Below are 24,020 nucleotides of genomic sequence, written 5' to 3' on the forward strand. Positions count from 1 at the left end.
TTTTCTAACCCAACTGTAGAGCTTTGCATTTATCTAAAGTATTCCTCCCTAGGAGGCAGTTAGATTCTTGGTTGATTCCTTCCTCAGTGAGCTCTTGCCGAGAGACATCGCCATCACTCCTTGCTGAGACGTAAGGAAGGTTGGGATTTTTTTGTTGTTTGTAACCTGATCATCAGCCCTCCTTAGCATAGCATGAACCCAGTTTGCATTGTACATGTGTGATCCAGCTCTGACCTTGATGCTCAGAGACATATAGCTGCTCTCAGAATCAGGACCTGATGTCCATCATCCTGAGAGCAGAAGACCAGTCTTGGGGCCATAGCTTTCTTTCTTGGCCATAGAGTGAGGCAGGAGGAAATTAGTTGTTTTAAAGAGGGCCATGGATGAGGATGGATAATATGCAGAAAAGAAATTCTAAAGCCAGGGCAGCTAGGTGGCACAGTGAGTAGAGCACCGGCCTTGGAGTCAGGAGGACCTGAGCTCAAATCTGACCTCAGACACTTGACACACTTGCTAGCTGTGTGACCTTGGGCAAGTCACTTAACCCCAATTGCCCTGCCTTCCCCTCTGCAAAAAAAGAAAGAAATTCTAAAGCCAAGTAAATACACAAAGTGAAATCAGCCAATCAAGTATTGGCTGACTACCATGTGAAGGAGATAATGGGAGTGTTACAAATGGACTGCCCCTGTAACGATCCAGAATTAACTCAAGCTCTGCCATCAAACTGACCAAAAATATGATTAAATGTTGATTAAATAGTATGTCTGACCTCATCAACCAAAGGGGCATCTCTTTTGGAAGGAAGGGCAGACCTCCCAGGAGTTCTCTGTATCCCTCTGTAAAACCTTCTTTTTAGAGACTGAGAACATGTGTATCTATGTTCATACATCTGCACACTAAAACTGGGCTACCCATCAGTCTGCACTGTCACAGACTCAATTCAGGAAGGCTTTGTTAATTCCTAGTAAATGGAACTGTGTTGAGGCACCTGGGAGGAGTTGAGGCTGATCTGAAGGGAGGAAGGATCAAGAAGGAAGGGATAAACACCCCAGCAGAGGACTAAAAGGCTATGGGGAGGAATCACCGGACACCAGCAATTATGACTGGTGATCAAACAGGAAACAGGTGCCTGAGTTTAGAAATAAATGAGGCCAGAGGAAGAGCTGATGCACAAAGGTTTCAACTAGCCCATTAAGAAGTAGGCTAGACTCAGGCTAGATCAATTTCTCTCTTCTCTATTTTCTGTATAGGAGGAATGGGATTTGGACTTATGTATGTGTTTGTGTTTTCATTGGGGTATATGATTTATTTTCCCTCAAAGGCTTCAGATTTGTTTTCTACCAGGCCACTTTGCCACCTAATGGCAGTGCCCCAGGAAACCAGGCCCTTCTCCTAGATTAGAACATAAGAGTAGAGAGGAGATAGTGTGATCTCCTTCTTTCATGTACTTCTCTAACTCACACCACTCTAGAGTCTCAACCATGATCCCATCTGAAGTCAGCCAGATTAGGACCACTGGAAATATCCAAAGGACTGGCAGAAATTGAAACAAATGAGGCTTTTAACCAACAAGAAATTTTTATAATTAGTAAATGTAGATGGTCCATCTTTGTCTCACAGCACTCCAGGTGTGATATTCACCTCTTGCTTCCTCTTCTGGTAATTCATGCCTCTGAGGATGCCTTCCATCCCACTCTCTTCTGTAAGCATCATTGGTAACATGTTGCTACCTGCTTTGGATTACTTGAAATTTACCCTTAGTGACACTCTATACTTCATTAGTCTCTGATGTGGATATTTCCTCCAAAGATGCAGATCATTACTCATCCAGGTTGGCCCATCTTGTACAACTCTCATCCATGTCTTCCATAAGTTCCCCCCCCAGGGGACTGCCCAATGTCCAGGGGATTGGGGTGGTAGGGATTTCAAGTTTTCTTGACATCACTAAGATCACAGTGAAGTCCACGTTCTATTCATCAGTTATCCATCACTCTTGCCAAGTGGGCATCTCATCTTTTTTCAGTCATGCATTTCATACAATTTATAACCCCTAAAATGCACTCATGCCTTTATAATACGTTTACATGTGTATATATCATATGTATCCTGGTTGTTGTCCTTTGTTCTGGAAGAGGACCAAATCCTGTTTATCCTATTCCCTCCTTAGACTCCATGAGAGCAGAGATGGCCACTTATCAAAATTCCATGTCTTCTGCTCCAGGCAAACTGCTCTTAATAAAAGTTTGTTCAACTTAATTGAATGCACACTATCCTCAGACTGGATCCCTCCCTCTTTTTCCTTAGCCCAGAGAGTATTCTCCCACATATCTGTCCCTAGGAAGTCCTTCTCCATGAAGTGGTTCTATTTATCCAAAAACATCTCATAAAAACTACTAACCACTAGAATGTCTGACCATTTATCCATTCAACAGACATTTGCCAAGTGGCTATCATGTGCACACCCTGGTGAGGAATCCAGAGCTTTATGAATAACACGTGGTACCTCCCTTGGGGTGGCTGTAGTCTCATAGGTAGAGAGATGGAGCTAGTAGTCCCTACTACCCCTATGATAGAGACCTTATAAAGTGCTAAACTTTCTTAGTAACCTGAGTTCTGTGCTGAGGATTCTCCAAGATTGAAAAGCCTTCCAGAGCCAAAGGAATGAGTCTCTAATAGTGGGATTTAAGTCTCTGTGACACACTTTAGGGAAAAATATGTTTGGGCGAGAGGGTCTTCCTGGTATCCCTTACATCAGAGTTGTCCAACACCAGGCTCCAAGACCACATTGTGGTCACCACGCTGCCCCCGAGGCAGAAAGAAACATCTACCTTCCTCTTGCCCGGTTCAGCCACGGTTTTCTTATAAATAGAAGACATGATTGGTCTCCTAATCCATCCCCCTCTGTGCCTGCAGACAAATTCCTCCACTCTGTCACCCAAGTAAGGTCATGTCCAAGGACGTTACCCTTGGTAGGACAACCCTTCTTCCTGCTGTGAATGTTTCCTCAAGTGTCTCATAACATGCTTTGTGATGTAGTGAAAGTCCTTCTCTCCCAATCCTTGGGAAAGTATCTGTGAGCAAGAGGGTCTTCCTGGTCTTCCTTTACATCAGAGTTGTCCAACACAAGACTCCAAGACTGCCTGTGGCTGACAACATTCTCCAGTGGAGCCAGAACCAGATTAAAATGCAATTGGAAAATATTTTAAAATACATGAAAATACAAATAAAACCTAGATAACATTATATTTAAAAAACTAAGTCAATGTGCAGCCAGCAGGGATCCTTATGTATGGATTAGCATCCCCCTTTTCTATTTTAGTCTGACATCACTGCTTTATCATTTTCCTCATTGGGATATGCGATTTTCCTGGCCCGCCTCCTCTTCCCTGACTTTTAGTCTGGTTGGGGCTGCTCTGCCTGTAGGGAGATAAAACTTGCCTTCTCCCTCCCCCTTAGGTCCAGGCCTCTCTGCTTTGTGCTTGATTCTGCCCCCCTTCTTCCCCACTCTATGACAATGTGCATCCTTTTCTCATTCTCCTTCCAGTATTGCGTTTGCTTCACTGTACTTGGAGCTCAGTCTGCTCCTAATTCCATGCCCTGTGAGAAATGATATCCCCACCCCTCCTAAATTCCTCTCTTTGTCTCCAGGACTTCAGGAAATATGAGGAAGACTTTAACCCTTATTCCATGGTAAGAAACACATGCCCTTGGCTTCTCTGGGAGGTTGGAGGGAGGGAGGAGGAGAGACGAGTAGGTAGGGTCAGCCCAGGTTTGAGGTGATCCACAAGGGCTGCTGAAATTGGGTCAGACTGATACACATGCTCCCTGGAAATACCAGGTAGGATTGTGAAGGTAAGGTCTGTGTTACCTGCCTGCCAGAGAGAGCCCTGAGCCTTGAAAGCATTCTGCTCACAGTCCAGTTGATGTGCATGGGGATGTATGGTTTGTAAGTTGAATTATCTTGTATATGTAACTGTCTGGGAGGGGTCAAAGAAGTTTGTAATTCACTTAACATGATCCTGGAGTAAGGATCCAGAATCATGACTGGAGTACTTTGGAGGTGGGTGGTATGTATGCACAGGTCTTTGAGAGGTTTGCAGCTTCTTATTCAAGAAACCCCATCTTCCCTTAACCTGAAAATTTCTCTTCCACATCCAATTTTTCCATTAATATTCAGAGGTTCCATACTGTCTCTCTTTCCAGTTCCTCCCAGAGCAGATCACGGGGAAAGATGTCCGGCTTCTACGAATTAAAAAGGTAATACAGCTACTTGGGTAGGGGTCTTCTCCACCATGTCCAAGGGCAATCCCATTGTGGCCACCATACTGCCCCAGAGGCAGAGAGAAAGATCTACCTTCCTCTTGCCTGGTTCAGCCAGACTTTTCTTATAAATAGAAGATATGAGTGGTCTCCCAATCCATCCCCCTCTGTGCCTGCAGACAAATCTCTCCACTCTGTCACCCAAGTAGGGTCATGTCCAGTGATGTTACCCTTGGAAGGACAACTCTTCTTCCTGCTGTGAGTGTGTTTCCTCAAGGTTTTCATAACATGTTTTGTGATGTAGTGACAGTCCTTCTTTCCCAATCCTTAAGCCATCCAACCATCCCCATTATTATGGTGCAGTATGGAACTGGGGCTCTCTTGTACTAGAAGCCATGTAAAGAGATGAGATGAATTTTCTCCTCTGGAGTAGAGATGGGGAGGATTTAGCTGAGCTCTAGGCTCCTCCCCTCCTTTCCAGTACAAACCCTAAAGAAGCAGATTAAAAGCCTTCCTGGGGCCCCCAGATCTGGGCTGGGTTGGGTTGCCTTCCTTCTTTCTGTCATCCCATAGTTTTGTTTTTCAACAAGCATTTATTAAGTGCTGACTGTATGCTAAGAACTGCACTAAGCTCTGTCCTCTATTCTCTCTTTTGTTTATCTTCCATGAACTGGCAAGGGCATTGATAACAATCAAAGTTTATCTGGGGCCTCTGCAGATAACTAGTAGTAGTAGTAGCAGCAAGAGCAGAAGCAGCAGCAGCAGCTATAGTAGTAGTAGTAGTAGTAGTTATAAAACTCCTACTATGTACAGTGCCAGGCATTGTGCTAAGTGCTTTACGAATATCATCTTGCTTGATGTTCACAACAGCCTTTTGTGGTAGGTGCTATTCTTACATCCACTTTATAGCTGAGGAAACTGAGACAAACATAAGATAAATACCCTGCCCAAGATTCCACAGGCATCAAGTGTGTAAGGCTGGATTTGAACCCAGTCCTTCCTGACTTCAGGTGTAGCTCTCTGTGCACTGTTCTTCCTGGCCGCTAAGTAATATAAACAGAGGGTAGTCAGCCACTCATCAGAGATCTACTGTGTGTATGGGGAGCGGCATTAATGCCTCAGGAGGATGCTAGATTTGATTAATTCTGCCATCCTTTCCAGTTCTAGGATACTGTAGTTTAATGACGTGGGGATAGTGAAGCCCCTTTTCTTGCTTGCAGTCCAGATGGGAGCTGCAAGGTGGGAATCCAGCCTTTGCTCTCTTTGGGCTCTCGGGACCCTTCTGACGCAAGTTGTTTCTATTTCAAGATGCTTGGGGAGGCAGGGTCTCCAGAGGTCCATGAACCTTTAAACTGCAGAACTGTTTTTAATAGAGATCAGCTCATTTCACCTACTTATTTTTTTCCCATAAAAAACCCCTGAAACCCAGAGGCCAGTATGGCTGAGTGGAAAGAGCCCTGCTCCCAGAGCAGGGTCCCTCAAAGCTTGGGCAATGATTGGGCCAATCATTTAACTTTTTTTCAAAATTAATGTTCGAAGAAAGTGGCTGGCCTGGGCAGCCTACCTATGCCACCCGCCTCTGCTGTTTGGTATTGCCCGGTACAGACCGGAGGATAATGTGAGGGTTTCTCAGAATGTGCTGCGTGAAGAACCACATAGAAAGAACTTGGTAAACTATATAAGTGCTATATAGATAGGAGCTGCTGCTGCTACTACTACCACTACCACTACTTCTACTACTACTACTACGACTACTACTAGTATTAATATTATTAAATTCAACAAATATTTACTAGGAGCTTTCTATGTGCAAGGCACTGTCCTAAAATTTGGAGATACAAAAGCGGTATAGTAGGAAAAGCTAGATGGTACAGTGAATAGAGTGCTTGGCCTGGAGTCAGGAAGACTTGAGTTCAAATCCAGCTTTAGACATTTACTAGCCGCGTAACCCTAGGCAAGTCACTTGACCTTTGTCTGCCTCAGTTTTCCCAACTGTAAAATGAGGATCATAAAAGTATCTACCTCATAGTGTTGTTGTGAAGATCAAATGAAAAATATTTGTAAAATAATAAGGACAGCTAGGTGGCAGAGTGGATGGAGCACCAGGCCTGAGGTCAGGAAGAAGTGAGTTCAAATACTGCCTCAGACATGTACTAGCTTTGCGACCCTGGGCAAATCACTTCACCCTGTTTGACTCAATTTCCTCATCTGTAAAATGAGCTGGAGAAGGAAATAGCAAACCCCTCCAGTATCTTTGCCAAGAAAACTCCAAAGGGGGTCATGAAGATTTGGACATGACTGAAACAACACAACATAGTACACAGTAGGTGCTCAATAAATGCTTTTTCCTGTCCCAACATAAAGTCAACGGATCTAGGCTCAAATCCTAGCTCCACCACCAAGCACCTGTGTCTCATTGGGCGAATAATTTCACATCTTTGGCTTCCTCATCTTTAAGATGAAGGGGTGTATTTGATGACTGCAAGGGTCCCTTCTATATCTAAATCTATGGTGCTACGAAGTTATTATTAACATTTCCATTGGTCATAGGGTCAGTCAGTTAACAAACATTTATTATGCACTTATCATATGCCGGGTGCCATGCTAAAGGTGTAAAGTCACAATCAGTCCTTGGCCTCAAGGAGGTTACATTCTTATGTGGGAAGCAGCACACACACACACACACACACACACACACACACACACACATATACACACACACGTGTGTGTATATGTATGTATGTATATATATGTGTATATACATATACCTGTTATATACATACACACATATACACATATATACATACACATATATGCATATATATATATACACATTCACACATGTATACATATATATATAAACCAGTTAACATAAATGATACATGCAGAGTAGATAGATGGTCTTGGGTTTGAGTCCCATCTCCACCATTATGTGACCACCAAAAAGTCATAGGATCAATTACACATTAATTCAACACATGTTAATTAGGCACGAGCCATGTGCAAGGCCCCGAACCAGGCCATGGAATAGTGGGGTGTTGAAACTAGAAGAGACCTTAGGTATTCCTAATCTGACCTAGTCATGTTACAGATGAGAAAACTGAGACCACAAAAAGTCAAGGGACTTGCCCAAAGTCACGAGTCAAGTTAGCCTCAGAGGTGGAATTAGAGCCTGGGTCTCCCTTCCTCTCTCCTGTCCTCAGTTTTCTCCTTTGTAAAATGATGAGTTGAGGCAGAAGGTCTCTTTGGACTGAGACATTCTGTGCGTCTGTGACTCTAATTCTGCCTGGTCGTGTGACTCTTCCCTTAAAGAAAGCAGGAACGAGTCAGCCTGATTCTCTCCCAGTGAGAAGCCAGAAGCCCCTGCAGAGCTTCTGATAAGGAGGAAGGTGCACGATTTGTTCTGGGCCTCATCTCTGGGTCAAGGCCCCACCCTTGCCCGGCCTCATCTGGAGGTGCCTGTAGCCGGCCGCTCATCTGGGACAGCAGATGCAAGGGCGAGAAGCTCAGCGCTGCTGTTACTAGTGCTGTCCTCTGTTGTCCTGCCACCCCCAACTCCAGCCCCATTGAAGGGAGGGTCTCACAGTCTTAGGCAGGGCAAACACAGCACATGTAGAAAGGACTTATTTCCCTGGCTGCTGTCTTCCTCCTTCAGATTACCTTCATATACTATATGTGTGTGTATATATAAAAGTCTGTGTGTATATCTTGTATGTACATCTCTTACAGGTCATCTCTCCCTTTAGAATGTAACCCATATGGAGAGCAGGGACTGTTCTTGCCTTTCTTTATATCCCCAGCACTTAGCATAACGTCTGGCACATAGTAGGTGCTTAATAAATGCTTGTTGACTTGCTGGTAATGACTGCCTCCAGTGCATACTATATATGTGACATTGGGCAGGTCACTTAACTTTGATGGACCTCAGTTTCCTCATCCATAAATAGAAGGAAGGAAACAAGCATTTATTGAGCACCTGCTATGTGCCAGGCACAGTGCTAAGTGCTTTACAAATACTGCCTCATTTTATCCTCACAATAACCCCAGGAGGTCAGTGCTATGAATACTCCTACTTCACAGTTGAGGCAAGCTTCAGTGAAGTGGCTTGCTCAGATCCCACGGCCATTGAGTATCTGAGGCCAGGCGCTCTATCCACTTTGCCACCTACCTGCCTCTATAGAGATGGACTGTTGTTAATTGTTGTTTAGTTGTTTTTCAGTCGTGTCTGACTCTTCGTGACCCCATTTTGGGTTTTCTTGGCAAAGATCCTGGAGTGGTTTGCTATTTCCTTCTCTGGCTCATTTTACAGATGAGAAAACTGAGGCAAACAGGGTGAACTGACTTGCCCAGGGTCACACAGCTAGTAAGTGTCTAAGTCCAGATTTGAACTCAGGAAAATGAGTCTTCCTGACTCCAGGCCTGGAGCTCTATCCACTGCACTACCTAGCTCCCCATAAGGAGCTGGACCAGATAGCCTCAAAGGTCTCTTTCAACCCTCAGTCTACGGATCTGTGCTCCATCACTACATACCCAACACTCGTGGTCTGCTGGTCTCTCCAGGGCTCCCATCCTCTTTCTCTACCTCTTTTCAGGAAGGGTCATTAGATCTGGCTGTTGAAGGTGGTGTCGATTCCCCAGTGGGGAAAATCGTGGTGTCTGCCGTTTATGAAGATGGGGCTGCTGATCGTCATGGTAAGCACCATGGAGGCTGTGTTGGGGGTTAATGTTTGCTGAGGGCCAGCTTTGTATGTAGGTGGTATATGCAGCTTCCTGAGCTGCCACATGGAATGCCTTTCCCCATCTCCTTATTCAAAATCCTGCCCGTCGTTTGCTTTCTTTTTTTTTCCTTCCCAACTTTTTGAGACTTGGTTCCAATGCCACCTCCTCCATGAAGCCTTCCCTGATCCCCTCAACCCCATAACAGGGTGTGGCATCTCCCTCCGCTCCATTCTTGAAGCCCTTTGGCTGTCCCTCTGGTATGGTACCTCTGGTATGATAAAACATGGTTATCATGTTTTAGTGACATCTTTTCTCGTTATTTCTCCCCTAGGAGACTGTAAAGCACAGGATGAGCTCCAGGATTATTCTAGTGAAAACAGCTGCCATTTATATGAAGCTTTAAAGCCTACAAAGCCCTTCGCATAAATTATCTCCTCAGAGTCCTCTGTAACCCCAGGAGGTTGGTCCTGCTGGCATCAGCCTCGTTTTCCAAATGAGGAAGCCAGAGCTCAATGAGATTGAATGACATGTCCAGTGTCCCACATCTAGGAAATGTCAGAGGTGGAATTTGAACCCAAGTCTTCTTGTCTCCGAGTCCACTGCTCTCTCTACTGTCTCATCTCCCTTCCCCAACACCTAGCACACAGTAGGCTCTCAATCAATAGTCAGGAGTCACAGCTGGACAAGACTTTAGAAAACTACAAAAAGGATAAAGTATGTCTCCCTTTCCAGGTGCTTTTTCTTATTGATTCCCCTTTCCCTTTCACTAAGGACATAGTCTTTCCCTAATAAAGAATCTTTGTTGTTGTTCAGTCACATCCGACTCTTCCTGACCCCATTTAGGGTTTTCTTGGCAGAGATACTGGAGGGATTTGCCATTTCCTTCTCCAGCTCATTTTACAGAGGATGAAACTAAAGCAAACAGGGCTTGCCCAGGGTCACACGGCTAGTAAGCATCTGAGGTCGGATTTAAACTCAGGTCTTCCTGACTCCAGCCTCAGTAATTCTAGCCGTGGACTTTCCTAACTGCCCTAGTAAAGAATCTACTAGTCTACTAGTCCAGGGGTTCCTGCCCTAGGATCTGTTAACTTCTTTTGAAAAATACTTGGATAACTGTGTAACTGATTTCCTTTGTAAGCCTACGTATTTTGTTTTATGGGTTTAAAAACTCTTCTGAGCGGGGTCTGTAGGCTTCAACAGACTGCCAAAGTTTACATGATACACTCAGAAAAAGTCCAGAATCCTGATCCAGTGCAACCACTTCATTTAACAGATGAGGTCAGGGAATCTTTTCTCCAGAAGTGGAAGGAACCTCAAAGGTCATCTAGTCCAACCACTTCATGATAGAAACCGAAGCCCCAAGAGAATGAATGATTGGCTCAAGTTCACCTGGTAGGAAGTATCAGAGCTGGGGTATGAACCCAAGGCCTCTGCCTCCAGCACTGGAGCTTCCTCCCTTGTGAATGATTAAGATAAGGATAGCTAGCAGGACCCCAGGCCTTGGTGGGGATAGATGGGGTGCCTTCAGTTGATACCAATCGACTTTAGTGAGAAATTCGTTAACCTGATGCTTTTTGTGATAGTTTCTTTTGTACTTTGGGCATAGGAGGGATCAACGGATCAATCCAATAAGCTAGGGAGGCCTTGGGGGAGAGCACTGAGTCTGAAGTCATGGGACTCCATGTTGAAGCCCACCTTTGCTGCTTGCTACCTGTGTGACCTTGGGTGAATCCCTGTCTTCATCTTGGCCTGTTTCCTCCCTTGTAATGTGAGGAAGTTGGGCTAGAGTATTTCTCTTTCCACCCCATGATCTTATGATTCCCTACTGAAATCAGGGCCCTACTAGGACTTAAGTCTCATCCTGCCCTTTTAGGTGAAAGGGAGAGGCCTAGCAAGGGGGAGGAGAGGGGCTCAAAGGGAAAGGCTGGGCACATCTTACTTCCTTTACAATTGGTTTTTGTCTGTTTGGTTTTCTGGCCAGATATCCCTAATGCTTGCATGGCTTAGTTATTGCTGGTTTCTTGTTCCCTCTACAAGAAGAACATGGCCAACCCCACTGGCTCTACCGTTAGGTTTTGCACAACATCCCCACCCCTCCCTCTCCAAATGAGGAAACTGAGGCATAGCTAGGAAGTCACACAGCTAGGAAGCATCCTAGCTGGTCTGGTTTCATTTCCTTTCTGTGTTTACTTTGCTAGAGAAGCTTTCCAGTGCTGCTCATCTGAGGTGCATCTGGGGCTGCTTCCATGGGGCACAGAAAGCAGGGACAAAATTGCTTGCTTAGAGCAAGGCCCCCTGTGCCAGGGGTGTTGGCCATGTTATTGGTGGTGGTCCTTTGTTTTTAAAGAGGAACAATGGATAGTCAAGGGCTGGAGCCAACAATGCCTTGGCATACGTGTGAGGTGGGGTGGGGGAGGGAGAATGTCTCCTGTTGGCTAAAAAGTCTTGTGTTGTTGCCTTGTCTCCTCTGCCAGGTGGCATCGTGAAAGGTGATGAGATCATGGCGATTAACGGTAAGATCGTGATGGACTTCACCTTGGCAGAGGCCCAGGCAACCCTACAGAAGGCCTGGAACCAGGGCGGGGTAAGAATAGTCCCTCTCCTTATGTTAGAATGTCACAGTAATAACATAATAGCTAGCAATTTTATAGTGACTTAAGGTTTGCTAAGCATTTTACACACATTAGCCCATTTGATCCTCCCTGGGAGGTGGGTGCTCCTATTATCCCCATTTTACAGATGAGAAGATTGAGGCTGATGGAGGTTAAGTCATTTACCCAGAGTCACACAGAAAGTAAGTGTCTGAGGCTGGATTTGACCTCAGGTCTTCCTAACTCCAAGAGCAGGGCTCTATCCACTGGACCACCCAGCTATCAAATTCCTTGAGGGCAGGGATCATTTTTTTGCTTTTCTTTTGTTTTGCATCCCTAGTGCTTAGCACAGTGCCTGCACATAGTAAACACTTAATAAACGCTTACTTATTGATGCCTACTTGACTATCAACCCATTCATATACATTTGGCCTTCAGAGGTGAGATCAGCCTCTTTTATTGTGTGTACACTCTGTGGCACGAGGCAGTGTTCAAGGTCTCAGGCATCACAGCATCATTAGTATTCCAAAAGATGCAAGCAACCCCCACCAAACACATTTCTCAAAATAGTAAAATGCTTCCCTTAAGGGAAGTGTGCAAGACCTGTCAGTCTTTCCAGAGAGTAAATCTCATCTTCCTCTCAGCAAGAAAACATAGAAGGAACACCCTGTTTGTAAAAGATAATCATTTATAGAAACAGACGGCTTTGAGATCAGAGAGTATGTTAGCAGTGGGTTTTGAGTTCCTGGGTTCTCTTGTGTTATGGAGACAAATGGATTAGCCAGGCTATTCCAGAGGCAGAATAGATAGGTAGAAAGAGCACTGAGTGGGAGGGCAAAGACCAAGGTTAGATTCCACTCTCTGCTTAGCTGGATGACTTTGAGTAAGCCATTTGACATCTCTAAGCCTCAGTTTCCAAAAATCAAAGGGTTATATCAGATGACTTCAAAAGTACCTGCCAAATATAGTGAATTGAAAAATTGATCATTTTGGATGGTACTTGACATTTTAAATTGTGAATGATTTCAGAACGTATAGAAAAGTCCCTGATGCTGTTTGGGTGACGGAACAGGCAATGTGAAATGCCTTGTCCACATCATCAGGGCAATAGGAACTGTGTGCCCAGAATAATGCCCATCTCTCCCTGCAGGACTGGATCGATCTGGTCATTGCAGTGTGCCCACCCAAGGAGTACGATGATGAGCTGTAAGTCCCTGTTGGAGTCTTGCCTCTGACCACTTCATCCCACCTGGCCAACCTTCACATAACTCTAAAACTGGGAGAAAGAAAATGCACTCTCTCCCCCCTTCAGGCTTCCGCAGATACCTTGTCCTCTTGGGAATATCTTGCAGTTTAAAGATTTGTCCTGCACTTTGCAAATGACCATCTGTAATATCTCCATGTTTGCCCAAGGGTCAGAAGGGCCATGGCTTAAGCCCCATATATAAGGACACACCTATCCCTTCCTTGCTTATTCAAGCCCTCTCCCTCTCCTCTCTCCCCCTCCTCTCTTCCCTCCTCTTCTCTCTTTCCTTTCTACCCCTTCCCCTTCTGACTTTCTTTCCTCTCTTCCTCTACCTGTACTCTCCCTCTTTTCCTCCTTTCCCCCATCTCCTCTCCCCTCCCTGTCTCACTCTTTTCTTTCTCCGTCCATCCTACTCTCTACCTTCCCATCTCTCCCTTTCCCTCTTTCTCCACCTCTCTCTCCCTCTCCCTCACTTCCCCTCCCATTTCCTGCTTTCGCTCCCCTGCTCTCTAAATTCTTCTTGTCCTTCTCCTCCCCTCCTCTTCCTCCTCATTTCATTTGTCTGTGATTCTCTCCTTCGAAATCTGGTGCCCTGTCTCTCTGATTCCCACATGTAGACATCACTGCAGTACAGATTCACCGTAATCACATTTTACTTCAACATCAGACATCCACCATTAATCCCAAAGCTGACATTCTAACAAAAACAACCTCTTACCACAGAAAGAATTCTGGATTTGGAGTCTGTGTTCCAGTACTGACTCAGACACTTAATAGCCATGGGACCTTAGTCAAGTCATTTCTTGACTTTGGCCTTATGAAATGAATGGGAACGAAGGATCTTCCAAGGTCTCTGAGCTCCAATGCCATGACCCTGTCTCTGATGATTAGAAGCCCCAATAAGTCTTAGGGAGGCCAGATCAGTCAGGTCTCTCTGTCTTCTTAAGCTTCTGGGAAAACGACCAGGGTCGGGGTTGGGGAAGGAAGGGGCTGCACCTGCAAAAAGATCAACCAGCCCGAAGGAAATAACCCGAGTTGCCATTTTGTGTGTTTTCCTGCTCTCTGTATGTAGCTCTTCTCTTCCCTCCTCTGCAGACAGCAGCCCCCAGCCACTCAGAAAGAGCCTTGAAGGCAGCGCCCCCGTGCACAGACATGGGTTTCTCCTGCAGCTGTAGCCCCTGCAGCATTCCCTCATGGTGAATAGACAGTCCTTCCAAGGCTAGTCATTCTGCTGCTGCCAACCTGTCATCTGGCACAGGTTGACACAGTGTTCTTTGGACTGCTGCCTGAGTCACCAAACACTCTCGGTACTGCACAACATCATCCCCCAAACATGCCACTGAGGCAGATGTTTGGCTGAGGACAGGTCCCTGGTTCATACCTGAGATGGCACTTGGGAGAACAGCACAATTTTGTCAGTCTATGCCATGTGCTAGGGGACTGGGAGTCCTGTCCTAACCTTGTCTTCCAACTCATGGCCAGTGCCATGCTTATCTTTGCCATGTGGGCCTGTGTGGCCCCTATCTGAGCTGGAATCACAGCCTGGAATTCTGGCTTTTGCCATCCCATTCCATGTTGGGTACAAACAGTGCCACAAAACACAGGACAAAGGCAGCATTGGCACCATAGAGAAAAATGCTGCCTGTAATTTTCCTCCATTAAAAATCTAACTGGTATGTTTCTTATCAAATCCTGATGTGACTGACTGACACATGAAAAATGAACTGTCCTTGATCTTGGGGCACCGTCAGTCAATATATGTTTATTCAGTGCCTACTATGTGCCAAGCCCTGGTGATACAAATACAAAGAAGGAAATAATCCCTACTCTAATGGAGCTTCTAAGTCTATTCCAAGGATTCTGTCTCCATTCTAGCCAACAAATGCCAGCCAGAGCTGGATCAAATTTGAGAAAGGCTGGTCCAAAGAACCAGAACTAGTGTTCCTTATATCCTTTCCTGCCTTGGGTTATGTGAAAAATAATGTTTCTTGTTTCTTCTCCCTCCATTCTTGCTCCTGTGCCAGGAGACCCATCTCAGATCTATAGCATGTGACTTGTGCCCCCCACCCCATGTCAGGGGGTTCCCATGGGCAGAACCAGCAAATAGATTGGGTATATCACCACTGTTTGGCATAGCCTGAAGCCTAGATTCTGGGAACCAGCAATGACTTGACCCTGGGCTGAGTCTGCTTGGAAAATTTGGCCTTCTGCCATTGTGTTTAGCTTATCATTACCATTTCACAAAATGTTAAGACAATACGCTCCCGCTGTTTTTGCTCTGACACCCTGGTGGCCTCTGGGGGCCTCCCTCTGTCCTGGGGAGTGGGTCTGGCCTTAAGTTTTCTGTCACTTATAATCTCTGCTTTTCCAAGGGGTTTTCTTGGCCTGCTTTCTATCCCTCTCTGTCATCTCCTTCCTGATCTCACAAGAAAAAAAAAGTTAGCTCTCCTCATCCCTTGCAATCCTGTGGGCCAGAGCTGATAGTTGGCTAGTGCGTCCACAGGCAGAGGAGAGAGAGGCTTTCTAGTAAAGGCATGCATGAGTTGTGGTGGATTGTGAGCGAAACTTTGCCTGGAGGCTGTTGGCAACACTCTTCTCCCTTTCCTTGTGTTGCAGGACATTTTTTTGAAGTCCAGGAGACACCAAATCCACACCTAGCTGACATCCAATCTCTGATTCTTCCATCTGAACCTGTGACTGGTCATCTGGTTTTAGGAATGTCCTACCATGCTGATTTTGGTCCTCGCAGATCACTGGATCCTTTTCTGGGAGGTTCCACAAGCAGTCAGCAGGATGTCTTCCCATCTATCATTCAACGCTAATGCTTCCTGGAGCCAGACTGGAAATGAGCAGCTCAGTCCTGCCTACCTCCTCTCCAGGCCAAAGCCCAAGAGAGCTGGGAGGGAGCTCCCAGGAGGGGGCTGGGGCGGAGTGGGGGTGGGGAAAGGGAATGACTTTGGTGAGATGGAGGGGAATCTTTTATCATCACAGAACTTTACTATTTCTAATGCCATCTCCTTCCTTACCTGTGAATTTGGTTTCTCCACAGAGAGCTATTAGGAATTAGGGCTTCAAGGCCTTCCCTCTATCTCACCCCTCTTCCATCTCTGCCCAGAATAAGGATGTAGACAAAAATACCATTAAGCTCTGGAGGACCCTCTCCAGTGCTCTCTGAAATAGTTTTCCTTAGGTTGCAATTACTTTGGGGTTGGGGGCAGAGTACCCTCCTCAAAACTGGCCAATAAATTGATTGATTACCTGATTGTCAAGTCAACTGGCATTTATTGATCACCTACAATGTTCCATGCACTGGGCTAAGCTCTGGGGACATAAAAGAAGGCAAAAGCCAATCCTTGCTCTAATGGGGAGCACAACATGCAAACGACTAGGTACATGCAAGATACATACAGGACAAATTGATGACCCTCTCAGAGGGAAGGAACTGTGGTTAATGAAGACTAGAAAAGACTCTTTGCAGAAGATAGGACTTTCACTGAGCCTTTCTGCTGGTGTCTATGCTTAAAGCCCAGGTAGGGATAAGGGCAGGTTGTAGGATCACAGATTTAGAGACAGAATGAATCTCACAGGCTCTTATCTTTTTTGTAGTTATTGTGGTTGTTACATTTTAACTGCACTGTCTCCCTACCTCTGCCCCACCCCAAACTAGATAAGGCCACACACACACACACACACACACACACACACACACACACACAAAACTATCCTATACATGCTTCTATTTATCAGTTCTTTCTCTGGAGGTGGATCGTGTCTTCCTTCATAGTTGATTTAAGTATTTATAATACTCAGAATAACTTAGTTATTCACAGTTATTCTACAAACAATATTGCACAGCCTCTCATCTTACAGATGGAGAAACTTCTGGAGGTAAAGTGACTTTCCCAAGGCCACATAGGCAGTGTCAGAGATGGAATTTGAACCCAAGACCTCTGACTCCTGAGGCAGTGCTCTGTCCATTGTACCATCATTTAATATATACATTTCACCTCCTTTCTAGCCATTTTCTCCTCTCTGAGTTCCCTCAGAATCTAAATAAAATCCCATTCTGATCAAGGCTCACTCACAGGTATATTGGCTTGTCCATACTGAAAAGCCTTCAAGACCCAAAGAATGGGATTCCCTCCAAGGGGCAGACTGAGCATGAATCCTCCCTTAGAAGCTTATTGAACACCACTCCCCTTCATGCACTCTACATTTCAGTCAAACTGGCCAACTTGCTGTCCCCCGGGCTTGGTATTCCACCTCCTGTCTCCCTACTTTTACACAGGCTCAGTGCTAGAATGCCTGGAATATAATTCCTCATCACCTCTACTTTCCAGACTTTCCAGCTTCCTTCAAGCTTCAGCTGTGCCACCTTCTACAGGAAGCATTTCATGATTGCCCCTAATGAGGGCTGTCTCACACCTAAAACTATCACATACAGTATATATTTCTCTGTTTATATATTGTATCCCCCTCCCCACAGTAGAATGTAAAACTTTCAAAAGGCAAGGCTTTGATGTTGCAAGTGTCCTACCGCATTGACTCTCACTGTTTCACAGAATCAGAGACTTTGAGAGCCCGGAGGGGCCTCGGAGGCCATCTAAGACAATCCATTTGGTAAAAGGAATATCCACTATAATATACCCAATGTGTTCATTCAGTTTCTGCCTGAAGACCTCCAAGGAGCAGGACCCCAAAACCTGTTGAGGCAGCCCATTGTATTTTTGGACGGCTGTCAAGAAGTTTGAATTGCGTTGTAACTTGTTGAATTGAACTTAAACAGATGAATGTGGTCATATTCTGGAAGGCCGTCTGTCCTACAAGTACATGGTAGGGGGAAAGGACATGGAAAATATACATTCATGGTCTTTCATGAGGGCAGAGAAGGGAAAAAGGGCATGAGTGTCAAGACTAGGGCACCCGAATATAGTTCAAGTGCCAGGAGGCAACCTAGTAATTAGGTATTAGATTTGGTAGATCTTATAACTCAAGGAGTCATGGTTGAATGCTCAGATACCAGGAAGGCCGGGAGGCTCAGAGGCTTGGTCTGGGGTTCGAGGATTAGGAATATTTGCTAATGAGTGAGAGGTGAAATCCCTAAAAGGGCTGAAGGCAAACATCCTCAATGGGCTCTAAAAAGAGGAGGCAGTCCCCTAGGATGCCCACAATGGGCATGTGGAGCCCAACATCTTCTCTCCCAACTCCTCCACTGCATCCTCCTCAGCCCCCATCATAGAGACAATGCACTATTCCATCCATCATCTGGAACCTGTTTGGGCCAGAAAATGTTAAGGCTGGAATGGAATTTAAATATCCCCTAATTATACTATCATTGGATTTGAAACTGATCAGGCACCTTGGAACTCAACTCCCTCTTTTTACAGATAAGGAAACTGATATGTTACTTACCCAAGGTCAAACAGGGAGTAAGTAATTAAAACAAGATTTTTACTTTAAGTCCAGAGCCATCTCCCCCACTATGCCAATTCAGTCCTCCCATTTTACAGAGGAAGTAACTGAGGCTGAGAGAGAGGGGATATGACTTGTCCAAGGTCACATAGCAAGTTAGTGGCAAAATTGGGGATAGAGCCAAGTTCTCCTAACTCCCAGCGCAAGGCTCTGTCCAATGCACCAAGCTGCGGTAGAATATTGTCAGGCAGAAAATAAATTACTCTTATTGTCCATGACAGAGGACGTCTGCTCAGATTCCAGGCTTGGGAAAAAATAAACAGGAAAGTGTTCCTTCTGATAAAACACTGAATGACCCTGTCTCATGGATTCCCCTCCTTTTATCCTCCTTTCCCACTTCAGGGCTCTCTATCACTCAGATTTCTTGACTATAAACTATAAAGCATAGCTCTCCTGGAAGCAAGAAATAGGCTTTTAAAAATTATTGTTACAAACTTTACATTTGCAACAAAGACCAATAAGCTACATTTAGAGTAAATAATAAGTCTCTAAATAAAAGCCTTAAATGTAAACTATTTACATTTTTTAGAGCTAGTGATAATATATACAAATATATGGGTGTATAAAAATACATACGAAAATATGTGCAGATAGGGATAGGAACTAGACCAGTAATTTCACTGGTATTGGAAACTATCAAAGGAGACAACTCCCCCTAAAAATGGAGGTCAACACCTTCTCTACCACTTACAGCCAGAGAGCTGGTGAGAGCACTAAGAGTGTAGGTGACTTACCCAAGGTCATGGAGCAGGGAGCTAGCAGTCAGAGATGGGACTTGGGCTCAGGTCTCACTGGCTCCCAGGCCAGCTTTCCATTCATTCCACTCTGCCACCTATCCTAACAAAAGAAGCACAAAAATAGAATGCTGCATCTGTGCTCCTTTTTGAATCTGTCTATTGACAAGTATAAGCTGCGTGTCAGTGGCTCCTCCAAGATACAAAGGGCCTGAGTGTACTTTGGAAGACTTCTCACTTCTGCTGACTGCTCTCACCCTAATCTGGAAACCTCAGTAACCACTTTTCAAAATACCTTGGTTGTCAGTGAGAGGCAGCATGGTATAGTCCAAACTCTTCATTATACGACTGAGGAAACTGAAGCCCAGAGAGGCTACCTAATTTGCTCAAGGTCATACAGGTATTAAATGGCAGAGCTGGGACTCTGACTCCAAACCTAGCATGCTTTGCAGTGTACCATGCTATGTCTAGGGTGGTTTAAATGGCCAGGATGACAACCTTCAACAATCTTTTGTTGAAAGCAATGTGCTAGGCTCCAGAGTTACAAAATTGAAATGAGAATGTCTTTGCTTTCATGGAGCTCATAGTCTAGTATAATGTATTAAACCATTACAAAATCACAGCCTCTCACAGTAGAAAGACATTGCAACTTCCCATTCAATTTAGGAACCCCAGAGGCTACATGAGATGATCAGTCAATCAAAAAGCATTTATCAAGAGCCTACTGTGTCATTGTGTGCTGTGTCGAGCTCTGGAGACACAAAGAAAGACAAGAGACAATCACAGCCTTCAAGGATAAAATATATACAGGTAAATTGGAAATAAGCAATAGAGAGAAGGCAGAGAAACAGAGTTTGAGTCTAGAAGACCTGGGTTCAAATTCTGCCTCTGACATTTACTATGCGACCTTGTGCAAAGCACTTAACCTCTTTGATATTCATTTTCTTCTTTGGTAAAATGGCAGGGTTAGACTTAACTTCTAAGGTACCTTCCAGCTCTAAATCTATGACCCTAGAATCTCTTCTTCAGCTGCCATGGCAGGTAGTCATCCAGCCTCTTCTTGAACATTCCCATTGATGAGAAGCTCTTGAAACCTCAAGACAGTAGTACAGCACTCAGAGTTAGTGAGTACTTGTAGTCCATGGTTACTGAATTAGAATCCATTATAAAATTTACCCAATAAGTAGTCATCCAACCATTTCTTGGAGACCTCTCTTGAGGGAAAACCATTCTACTTGGGATCATAGATTTAATGCTATAAAAGACCTTAGTTATAATTGAGTTCAACTACCTTACTTTCCATTTGAGGGAACTGAGGTCATAAAGTGACTTGCTAAAGGTCATGAAGGTCATTGGATGGTGGAGCTGGGACTCTGACTCCAAACCCAGCATACTTTGCAGTATACCGTGCTATGTTCAGGATGGCCAACAACCTCCAAGCAATAGAAGAACAATGTTCTTTTTTGTATTGAGATAAAACTGCTTTTCTGGAATTTTCCCCCATTGGTCCTAATTCTGCTGTCTGGGGCCATACAGAGTAAGTCTAATCTCTTACAAATGACAACTCTTCTGATACTTGAAGGCAGCTCTCATATTCTCTGATGGAAGGGTTCATCTTTGTTCTCTTGAGGAGGGGTGTTGTATTCTATTTTTGAGGTGATGGAATTATCTGTAATTGTGAATGATAGCTCCTTATCTCTCATCCCCTTTGAGCAGAAGAATGGGAGATATGTAGTTCACCGAGTGATTAGTAATATGAGCTGAACCTGCCAGTAATCAGGATGCTTCCTGGTTGGCAAAAAGGGAGTATGGGATTGGAGAATGGACCAGTGAGCCTGATCCTCAGCACCAAAATAACACAATCCCAACTGGTCAGAGCACATTCGGGTGTGAAGATGCCATTTTCTTTTGGTGGAGCAGAAGGAAGCTGGAGGTCATGAGCCAAACTAGACCCGAGAAATTGTAATACTTTCCTTTTGTAATTTAAGATTCATGTCCCTCCTCATCTCCCCCCTGCCCCAGGACTTTGAGCTAAAATGAAATGGGCCTATTCCTGGGGCCTGACCCATTATGGCTCATTTTCTTTCTTTGGTTCATTGCTCCCACCTGGAATTACTGTAGGAAACCCTCTGAATATTGCTTCCATTAGGCTCATGTTTAAGTTTCCCCAAGTGTAGCTAATAGGCCACCCCACTCCTGCATAAACACTCAAGGTAACAGTGCATAATGCAGATGATAGAAAAGATACACAGGAACCCATATACAGTTACAGAGATACAGAAAATAGCTCATTAGCTCCCCACCAAAGGGAACTGAACTTGGGGATGTTTTTGAAAGCCCTTTGACATTCTGGAAGACCCCCTACCCTTCCTACAGGGTTCTACACAGTCTCTTCCAGACTCATAGTGTCATCCTATGCTTTGGATTCTCCCCAGAAGACAAACACATTTGGAAGCTTTTGATTCAATAATCTTCCCAGTGGATTGGCATTGTCTGAATAACTCACTGGCTCATGTTCTCCAAGTAGGATGCTATTCAGGAGCTATGTGATGCATCCTCTTCTCTCTCCAAGGAACATGCTACAGCAGGAAATCATCATCATTATCATCGTCATCCCCCTCCTCCTCCTCCTCCTCCTTTTTCTTCTTCTCCCTCCCTCCCTCCCTTCCTCTCTCTCTCTCTCTCTCTCTCTCTCTCTCTCTCTCTCTCTCTCTCTCTTGCTCTCTCTGTCTCTGTCTCTCTCTCTCTTGCTCTCTCTGTCTCTGTCTCTCTCTCTCTGTCTCTCTCTGTCTCCTCTCTCCTCTCTCTCTCTCTCTCTCATCCATTCCCCAAACTGTCAAGTTTTGGAACTCTAGAAATTGGGGTCAGTTTTCTCATCTGTCAAATGAAGATCATAGTCCCTGTGCTCCTTCATTCACAGCATAGCCACAACAATCAAATGAGGTAGTGGAAGTAAAAGTACTTTAAAAGTATAAAATGTAATGCAAGTGTGATTTGCTATGTCACCATCATTATAACTACTACCACTGCTACTACTACTACTACTACTACTACTACTACTACTACTGCAAAGCAGAAAATTTCTAAACAAAGTGCTGCCATGCTTCTTAGCAGCAATTCTTCTCCTGATGTAGTTATCTACTGGGTCCAGCAACAGCCAAGGAGTGTGTGTGCATGTTTGTAGATGTGTGTGTGTGTGCATGTGCATGAGCATGAACATGGCTGCACATGGGTACATGCACATGTACATGTGCTTGCCAGTGTTTAAGGTGCATGAGTCTTACTGGGTGAATGCGGTGTGTGGGAAGACAGAAGGACTTAGGCTCAGAGCCACTGCCAAACAGTGAAGGTGGACTCCATGCCTGAATGCACGACTCCTCCTTTTTTTAGCTCATATTTGGAACGATGAACAATCTTTGCAGTGAGCCTCCCTAGGTTAGTGCTCCCTTCTGTTGTGTGTGTCCCTGGAAAGCCTCTCCTGGCCTCAGTTTCTGCACATGGAAGATGAAGGAATTGGAGTAGATGTTCTAATGTTCTAAATTACCTCTGATCGTCCACCCCACCCAAATGCTAGTGCATTCTCTCTCTGTCTCTCTCTCTATCTCTCTGTCTCTCTCTTTCCTTGTATGTTGTATGTACTTCTACTTATTAACTCTATATTTATGTTGTGTATACTTGTCCATTTCTCCTCCATTTGAGTGTAAGTTCACTATGATTAGAGACTATTTCCTTCTTTGTACCTTCATCTGAATCATTTAGCACAGTGCCTAGCATATGGTAATTGCTGAATAAATCCATTTTGCATCTATTTTGCATATACCATGTATATACCTCTAGATATAGACTATATGTGTACAGATATATGAACTTTTATATGTATGTATAGATCTCCCAAAATAGAATGTACCAAATAGAATGTAAACTCCTTGAGGGCAGGGACTATTTCACTTTTGTCTTTGTATCCAGTGCCATGTGCAAAGTGGGTACTTAACAAATACTTGTTAATTCATTAAGCTTTGCCTTCAGTTGTCGATTGAAGGGTGCTTCCAGGTCTCATATTCTAGGTTCTATGACCCTGAGGTTGTATAATTCTACTCACTAAATACATCTCAAAATCCTATATCCAAATACCCGCAATGGACCAAACATATTAAGTCATAAGAAGCAGGGCTTCCCTCTTGGGATTTAAGACTGCCCAGTCATACTGCTATTGCTTCTTGCCTTTTGTTGAAAGAGGAAGTGAATCAGAGGAGACCCAGTTGTGGCTGCAAAAGGTAGCTATGATCATCCAGTAGTAATCCTGGGTAGCTTTTCCTCTGTGTCTTGGTGTTCCTGTATATTATACAAATCTTCAGAGAAAGTCTTATGTGCTTGACTCTGCTACCCAGCTGCCCAAGGTCCTATTACTCAACACCCAATGATGCATCTACTACCTACTCTGTGTCAACTCAATTACTCAAACCACAAAACTGTTCTTCCAACCAATCCATGTTCCATTCTCTGTATACTCAGATTCCACCCTCAGAACACTCCATGCAAGCTGTTTTGTTGTTGTTGTTGTTGTTGTTGTTGTTGTTATGTGTCCTTCATTCTCAGAGAGGACCATAATATCAGTGAAGTGATGCCATGACTTGCAGGTCAATTGGATGAAAGTGAAGGAGAGCTGTGCAGTCACCAGCCTTACTTTCTCCTCCAGAGCCAGCTAGGTCCAGTGGCCAGATATAGATCAGGATGACTGGAGATGGCCCTACTCATGCAAACTACACAGAAGTCAGCTGACTAACAAATCGCCAACTACCAGCAACAGGAAGATGCCCTGACTACTCCTTCAGGTTAGTGATGAGCAGCTGCGAGCCCTTTTCAGCTTGAGCGTACAGCTGTTACCTTTTCAGAACCCATTGGAGGCAGACTTTAGTCCAATTGGAGGCATTAAATAAGGACTTCAGTGAAGGATTAGTAGTGATCAAGTATCCAAAACTCCTAACCCATTTTTCCTTC

General features: G+C 44.6%; 1 protein-coding gene across 2 annotated transcripts in view; it reads left to right on the plus strand.

The window, feature by feature from the left end:
* Positions 1 to 15,718, plus strand: part of USH1C (USH1 protein network component harmonin) — a 65,187-nt gene extending 49,469 nt beyond the window's left edge. For both annotated transcript variants that reach the window (XM_036764303.1, XM_036764304.1), the window contains 6 exons: positions 3,649 to 3,690; positions 4,204 to 4,257; positions 8,853 to 8,952; positions 11,454 to 11,563; positions 12,721 to 12,776; positions 15,433 to 15,718. In XM_036764303.1, the coding sequence (XP_036620198.1) occupies positions 3,649 to 3,690; positions 4,204 to 4,257; positions 8,853 to 8,952; positions 11,454 to 11,563; positions 12,721 to 12,776; positions 15,433 to 15,445 (375 nt within the window). In that variant the 3' untranslated portion in view covers positions 15,446 to 15,718. The remainder of the gene's footprint in view (positions 1 to 3,648; positions 3,691 to 4,203; positions 4,258 to 8,852; positions 8,953 to 11,453; positions 11,564 to 12,720; positions 12,777 to 15,432) is intronic.
* The last annotated feature ends 8,302 nt before the right edge of the window (positions 15,719 to 24,020 follow it).

This window comes from Trichosurus vulpecula, chromosome 6, assembly GCF_011100635.1.
Source record: "Trichosurus vulpecula isolate mTriVul1 chromosome 6, mTriVul1.pri, whole genome shotgun sequence".
Classification (NCBI taxonomy): Eukaryota; Metazoa; Chordata; class Mammalia; order Diprotodontia; family Phalangeridae; genus Trichosurus; species Trichosurus vulpecula.